The 7,981-nt window shown below is 53.5% G+C and overlaps 1 protein-coding gene across 1 annotated transcript; it reads right to left on the bottom strand.

Annotated features, from left to right (window-relative positions):
• Window positions 1–1,915: 1,915 nt before the first annotated feature.
• VSIG10 (V-set and immunoglobulin domain containing 10) lies at window positions 1,916–7,758 on the bottom strand (the record flags this gene model as incomplete). Its single annotated transcript, XM_009069734.1, has 6 exons — window positions 1,916–2,070; window positions 2,191–2,203; window positions 2,441–2,551; window positions 2,700–2,993; window positions 3,795–4,076; window positions 7,474–7,758. Coding segments are annotated over 6 exons (1,140 nt in total), but the record flags the coding sequence as incomplete, so codon positions are not given.
• Between the last annotated feature and the right edge of the window lie 223 nt (window positions 7,759–7,981).

The following is a 7,981-nucleotide window of genomic DNA, read 5'->3' as shown; positions in this document are numbered from 1 at the left end:
CCATGAACCGCCGCTGGCGCCGCTGGTTTAGCACGTGAAGTCTGGCCCACTCCCCGGTGCGCAGGAGCCACACAGGGTTATCCATGCCTGCATTCAGGTTCTCCCCCGCCCTCGTTCCTGCCCATCCCTCCCACTTCAGCCTCCCCCGACTCGGAGACCTGCAGCACCAGCACTGCCCTCCAGGGAAGGACAAATCACAGCACAACCTCAGCTTTCTGGTTAGACCACAGGGAATCCCTCTCCTTGCTCCCAGCCCACAGCTGGGATGCCCTCTCCTCTCTGGGTACTCCCGCTGGGGACACAGCACCCACCCAGGGATGGGAAAACAAGACAGACCCGCAGGGACACAGACTACACTGGCCCCATTGCCAAGCCCTTGCTTTTCTCCAGCCAGCAGCACTTGCTATGGGTGCAGCTGTCCATCCCAGGGGAGCACAGAGAGGTCCCCCGGAGAGCCGCAAGCAAATGCTCCTCCAGGTCCGAGGCCATCACAGCCGGTGCCTTCTCCTCGCCAAGGGGCCTGCAGAGGAGCTGGGACCAGGGCAGCGAGATGGTGGCAGCACAACACTGTTGCCAGGGGCAGCAGAGGCTCCTGCAGCTCCCTGGGATTTTCATGGCACGGCTCAGTGTTGCTGTGAGGACGCGGTGCTGGACACAGGGAATGCACCAGGGCTCCTTGGGGACAGCTGCAGAAGGGTCCCACTCCCAGCCCTCTAACCACACCTGCTGCCCTTGGACCCTGCTCCAGCCCTTCAGAACCCTCTGTTCAGGCTCCACAGAGTGGAGGTCTCTTCAGACCTGGGTCCCAACCACCATCACACCAAGTGCTCAGGTGTCCCCAGCCCCTGTACCCCCTCAGCTCCCCTCCAGCTCACACTGTCTTACATCCCAGAGATGGCTCAGACCCTCTGACTTCACCCACAGTGCACACCCTGTCCCTCTCCACGTACCCCAGGAGAGCATCCCTTCCACTCCATATGCTATCAGATCCCCTTCATCCCCCCACGTGTTTGCTCACACCTCCCATTACACTCTGCACAGACTCCCAGTGTGCACTCCCTCTTCCACTACTCTACACTCTCTCATTTTATTCCTCACTTTAGTTCACCCCAGTCCCCTCTTGCAGAGCCCTCTGCTCCACCATTCCACCCCACAACGCAAGGAAAGTCCTGACTTGGACACAGAGAAACATTTCAGAAGGAACTGGTAAAAATATTTATAACAAAAACAATTCAACTTCCCCAGAGTCAGCATCACCCATATCCTGCCCACACCCCCATTGTTTTTCCCTTAGGCTGGGACCACTGTGGTCCTGTAGTGACTGTTTCCAGTCTGCTCCCACAGCGCCAGCACTGCTCATGGGGACTGAGTCAGAATCCCACACTGGAATTCAAGTCCAACAGGCATCAAGGTGAGTGGGTTACCGGTCCCATGCTCTGCCTGCACTGGGTATCACCTTGTTTTAAGGACACTTGGAACAAAGAGGAACATGGAGAAGAGAGAAGCAATGGAAAAACATGGTTGGGGAAGGATGGAGTCAAACTGTGGAAGGGGCAACTGGAACAAGAGGTGTGAAGGCTCTGGCTGAACTGTCCCACTGCAGGGCACCAACGGCCTGAGCTCAGCCACACCCAACCCAGGATGTGCTTGATGCTGGATTCCAGCTGGAGCTCTACGTGCTTCCTCAAGGAGGGATGGAAGCTAAGAGCTGTCTGTCTCTTCTCCCCTTGCTTCCTGCGGAGACACCCTGCCCTGGAGCTCATCGTCACCTACACAGGGCACAGAGCAGCAGCATCTCAGCTACAGCCAACAGGAATTCCTCCCTCTCTGACATGTTTTGGGAAGACCCACAGCTCAGCAGGGAGCAGGTGGCTCTGCCCCAGAGCTCAGCCAGCAGGCAGGTACCAGGGCTCACCTTCCATGAGGTAGTTCAGAGAAGCAGCCTGGGTGCTGTTCCCATTGACCAGTGCCACTGCCCCATGATTGCTGCTTGTGGCCTCCTTGTCCCCCTCCCCCTCCTCCTCATCTTCTAAGTCCACCAGCATTACGACATCACCTGAGTCTGAATTCCTGGGAACAGCAGAGCAAGCACAGGTGGGCTGAAAGGCTGAAGAGAGCCTGTTCCCTGCCCTACAGGAAGGCAGACTACTGAGGCCATGCAGGACGAGGCTGAGGAATGTCAACACTCACCTGGATGCAGCACCTGAATGGGACAGAAGGGAAAGACAGCATTAGAAACTGGTCCTCTTGGGCAGTGCTACTGGTTTTACTGGACTGGACAAGCTTTGCCAATCCTGTCTTCACGTCTGTACCTCTGTGTGGCACAGACCTGAAGGTGACCTGCCCACACGTACAAGCCTGACTGACTCCAGCACACCTGGAGGGACAAGCAGGTCAGGGATAAACCAGACCCCCACAGGAAGGAGGAACCCGTCCCTACCTCTCAGGCACAGAAGGGGATTGTAGTACAAGACCATCCCAGTGACAATGTGACCAGTCAGGAGGGTCAGGACCACCACAGCACCCACGATCTCAGCGATGGTCACCGGCCCTGCAGAGAAAGGACACAGGAGGACAGCTTGTCACTGGGACATGGATGGGTGAGCAATTCTCAGTGCAAGCCAAAGGGCAGGTTCTTAATGGCAAATGTGCTGTGTCCCCAGCCCCTCCTCAGTTCCTGCCACAGCAGCCCCACTCACGCTTCACCGTCAGGCAGACGAAGAGCTCCCTCAGCCCCACAGGGTTGTGTGCCCTGCAGACGTAGCAGCCCCCATCAGTGCCCTGGGAGCAGTTCTGGATGGTGAGTTGGGACACATTGCCCTCCTGGGTGATGAGGAATCTCCCTCCAGGCTGGATCTCCACCTCTGGCCGGGTGATGTCCCTCAGCCAGGTGAGCCGTGCTGCCGGGGTGCTCTCGGTCACACGGCATGTCAGGGTCACATTGTCACCCACGAAGCAGGTCTTGGGGGGATCAGTTTCCAGTGAAGGGATTTCTGAACAGCCGGAGGGGAAAAAGAAAACAAAATGTCAAGGAGGGAACGGAGGCAATTAGCATAACAAGCAATCAGCCATCTGACTGATTAATAATCAGTAACAGAAGGGAGTCAGGCAGGAGTCTGAGAGCTGAGTGCTGTGGGTTCAGCATGCAGCTCACTCACAACCCTCAACAGCCTCCTAAGGAGCAACCTGAGCAGCTTCCACAGTGCTCAGTCCCTTCTGACACTGTCTTTATGTCCCCCAGGAAAAATGGGGGGAGGGTAGCCAGAGGGAAGATGGCAAAGAGGAGAAAGGCAGTCCAGGAAGTTTCCTTGGGATCAGCAGAGCTCTTGTGAAGCCCTGACAACCCTTGGAGCATAAATACAGCCCAAGTTTTCAAAATCCACTTTATTCAGGTCCCTGAGGTGCCTGAAGGGGTCTGGGGGCATACATGACCCTTCTCCTGTAAACCCAGCCCTACCAAACTTCATCTCAAGCTGACCGCAGCACTCAAACCACTTCTCCCTTTCACTCGTGTGTCTGAAAGCTTTTCATAGGTGAAAACCTTGCTGTGGTGAGATTTGTTGGCCCCTGAAGGTGGACCCAAAACAACAGCTCATCTGCAACTATGTTGTGATGGATCTCAACTGCAGGATATCCCTTGTGCTGTCACCTCAGCACAAGCCAAGCCCTGCCATGCTGCCTCCTGGCTTCCCTGACCACCTTAGTGCTCCAGAGGGCAGGGAATGACTGGGTTACCCATCTGCCCCAGCTTTAGCAGCCACATGAGCAGTTAATGAGGCAGCAAATCAACTCACTTATCTCCACAGTGCACACAGGCTGCTCCGGCTTGACCACGTGGCTGCCCACACACTTGAAGACTTTGCGGTGGGAGAGGTGGGAGCTGTTGAGGGTCTCCACGTGGGTATCTGAGGAGCTTGTGGAGCTGATGATCCAGCTGGAGTTCTCCAGATTGTGCCCCTCCTCACTCCAGTGCAGGGTGGGGTGGGGGTACCCCCCAGGCCAGCTGCAAAACAGCTGCAGCATCAGCCCTGACGAGGAGGTCTCGGTCCAGCACTTTGGGGTTGACTGTGGTGGATCTATCAGCAAGAACAGCACATGGTTAGAAACACTTCCAGCCCACAGCTGGACCTTAGGGCTGGAACTCCAGCAAGTGTTGATTTGCCATTGCTCCACTTGAAAATCTTCCCAGTTTCCCTGCCAGTCTTGCTCCCTGACCTGTGCCCCACAGCCCCCAAGGAAGCACAGCTCTGACTGACCAGGGATCAAGATGGGCTGTCACAGCCCCCACAGCCAAGCCTTGAGGGAGGAAAAAAACTAATGCCATGGTTTTATCCAATGGAAATGAGATAAACACCTAAAAATGCAGCAAGAGAACAAAATCTCCACACTGCCCTGGTGCCACAGCTACAAGGGGGTGACACTGACTCACAGTGCTTGAGGACAAGGCTCTGCTTCTCACCAACACAACCACTCAAGGGAACAAGGAAAACATCAGGGTTCTTCCCCAGGGACAAGTAACCAGGTTCTCAGAGCCACCACTGGAGGAGACAGATGTCCCTGGCTCTGCCCACAGGGAGTCCTGGTGACTCCAGCTCGCAGGGTCAGTGCCATGGACATGTGCCACTGAAAATAAACCAGGTGTGCTCTGCTCCTTCCCAGCACCACTGTCAATGCCATGGGGCCAGGAGGCATTGCTCAGCCACATTCCATACTGTATCCACACCACGTTGTGACAGTGAGGACAAACTCTGGCAAGGAACTCAGGTAGGGAAGGTCCCTCCTGGCCTCATGCCACCATGGTGAGGTGTGTTATTAAACACAGGAACAGCTACACACATGGCAGGAGTGGGTCAGAAGGCAACAAACACCCAAGTGCAATCCCCTCGGGCAGGGCAGAGCAGAGCAGAGCAGGGCTCATGTTTCAGGCAGAGTCCTGCCCCTCTCCCATCTACTCCTTCCACACACAGACATACACACACATGTGCTGGTTTAACAGCCACAGGGATTCTGGACTCTGATACAGGCAGAATTAACAGGCTGTGCCCCTGTGTGTGCCTAATCCAGTGCTGAACTAGACCCCAACAAGAGATCAAACCAAAGCCAGCCCTACACCAGGGGTGTCAGAGGAATGCCTGAGGCTTATTTTGGGGATCATTGATTCAAGCGACTTTCAAATGACATGAGTTTAGAAACAAACAGCATGGCAAACCCTTGTGTGAGCTATAAGAACATACCTTCCTGGGGCTTGGCTCTCTAGGAACTATACACACACATCTCGGGTGATCTTTGAAACCACCCAGCTCTGGCAGAAAAGTTCTCTCCAAGACTTCCTCTGTCCCAGCTCTGGGGAGGATCATAACTGATCCCAAATCCTGGCTGTGGTTAATAGAGAAGTCTGAACCACCAGAAACTGACCCATGTCGAGGTGGACACAGTTCTTCCAAGGACATCCAGATGGACACAGCCCTTCCAGGATGGCCAATCAGACCTGCACTTTCTATGCTGGTCCCAGGAATCTGCCTCCTGAAGCCATCAGCTTTACCTCCTGAGCTCCCAGGCCCTCCCAGTACAACTCCACTCTTCTGTCTAAACACTAACAGAGATCTTCTCCCAAAATGTTAGTACAAACCAAAAAACCTAAACGCCTCCAATGTCCCCCAACCAAAATCCCCTCACAAAATGCCTACAAAAAGGACCTGTTGTGGTCTGACCCACAGAAGAGCCAAAGTGTTTGTATTAAATCCCACACAGAAGTGCCAAGGAATCCCTGGGAGGTGTGGCACACCTCCTTCACCCCAGGTGCTTCCTATCCAAAACAAACACAGAACCACAGCTCAAAGCAGAGCTGCACCTTTGTCCTGTCCCTAGAATGTTTGTTCTACTGCTTGTGGGGCTTTTTAAGGGCAGTTTTAAACAAAATGAGAACGTTTTGGTACCACCTATGAGATGGGTTGAAGACTGTCAGCTGGTAATTCCCACACAAAGCCTCTACAGATCCTGGGAGGCTCTTACAGAGTGTCCAAAAACGTTCACTCCAGCCCAGGCTCAGTTGATCCAGTAACAGTGACTGTGAAAAATCAGAGCTACTAGTTCAGCTTCTGACCTTTGCTGATGCTTCTCCTGCTGACCTACAGCACCTCCAGAAATCTCTCTCACCTACTGAAGGGCACACCAGAGTTTCCCATCATCTTTGTCATATTTGGAAATTAGTTGACACATTAATTCCAGGCTAATTAATTAAGCTCAGAGTGCAGCACCACCACTTGGCATGACATGAAAATGTTTCCTTCCTGAGTGTTTTGCCCCAGTGATCCTGATTTGTTGCTCCCCCCTCCTGAGCCCTGTGCCTACATATCTATTCCCTGGGGTTCAATCCCTTCCCTCCAGCTCTCTGTGTGACCCTCCACACCCAATCTACACATTCCTGGCTGCAGGAAGGCAATTTTTATTCCTGTGAACTTGCAGAGATTTAATCCGTACAAAGCAGGCACAACATTTACAAACATGGAGAAGGAAAGAACACCCTGAAGGCAAACACCAAACAGGTCACACACACAGAAGGTGTTGATGGAAAGGGTCAAGGGAGCACAGAGGGTCAGTGAAACAGGAAAAGCAGCAGCAGATTTTCCCTCTCAAACCTGAAGGGACCAAGAGTGGCACTAGCCATAGGATCTGCACTCCCTGCTAATCTGGAGGAGGCTGTTCCCATGGAATACATGAGGCATCTGGGCAAGATAATAGTTCCCTGGCAAGAGCAGGAAGGATCTCCACCCGCTGTGAAAAAACCAATCAACTTGAGCACTCTCCAGCGTGAACTTCCACCTGTGCTGTGAAGATTTCTAAGAGAATGAATGAATGAAATGGACATGGACATTGGAGAGAGCACCAAAAGACACAGCAGGGCTGAAGGAACAGCCTGTGCTGATAACAAGCATCTCTCAGGACAGTGCTCCCAACAGTAAACCTAAGGAATGTGGTGTTTCCATCAACAGCAGAAGGCTCTAAGACTCAACATCTGGGGACCCTCCACTCTCCCACCAAAAGGATGGCACCAAGGAATGGCCCAGCACACCTATTTCCAACACGTATTCCAATCAAGGGCTAATAGACAGCAAGCAGCAGCATCCATCCTAAGGTTTATGAAGGACCAAGTTGGAAAGATTCTGAGGGAAAGGTTCACCCTGGAAAGTGAAATATCTGCCCAAAAACTTGTTTAGCACCAGCAATGAAGAAGGAGCTGAAAAGACATAGTGAGGACTTCACAGGTGGCATTTCATCCCTGCATCACACACATCTGATCCGTGACAGGCCCTTTGGACACACATTTTGGTGCTTTGAGTGGATGTGTAACGGAGCAAAATTAGTCTGCTCACAGATTTCACACGGCAGAGCCACCTTGACCTTGTTTTATATTCTTTTTCTACCAGTTCCAGAAGAATCTGGAAAGGAAATTCAGGTGTGGGACTAACTTACTGGCTATCAGGAGCTGGACCCTGTGCTCGTGGTCTGTCTTGTTCAGCACCTCCCTGCAAGTGTAGTTGCCCTCGTCCTGCGGACGCAGCTCCGAGATTTTCAGGGAGCTGTTGTCCACCAGGGAGAAGTGAACGTCGGGTGGGAAGGAGACCCTGGAGGAGAGCAGCGGGGGGACGGAGTGTGGATCCCCTCGGAACCACACCACCTCGGCTGCGTCCTCGGAGACATTGCGGCACAGCAGGAGGATGCTCCCCCCGAGCTGGCCATACACCACTTCATCCGTCCCTGGAAGAGAGAAGGGACGGTGTTAGGGGCGCAGGGAATGAGCCAAGCTGCCTTGGGGCAGCAGAGATGTACATACCTGATGGGGGTGCTTGTTAGGGGGTTTGTTGTCCAACGTGACTAAAACCACCCAGTGCGTACACAGCAAAACGGACACAGGAAATGGGACACAAGAAAAAAAGGGGCACAGAAAAAAAAGGACACGCTCCCTGCTCCCCTACCTGCG

Source organism: Acanthisitta chloris, unplaced genomic scaffold, assembly GCF_000695815.1.
Source record: "Acanthisitta chloris isolate BGI_N310 unplaced genomic scaffold, ASM69581v1 scaffold23542, whole genome shotgun sequence".
NCBI lineage: Eukaryota > Metazoa > Chordata > Aves > Passeriformes > Acanthisittidae > Acanthisitta > Acanthisitta chloris.
This window is presented reverse-complemented; position numbering and strand designations above follow the sequence as displayed.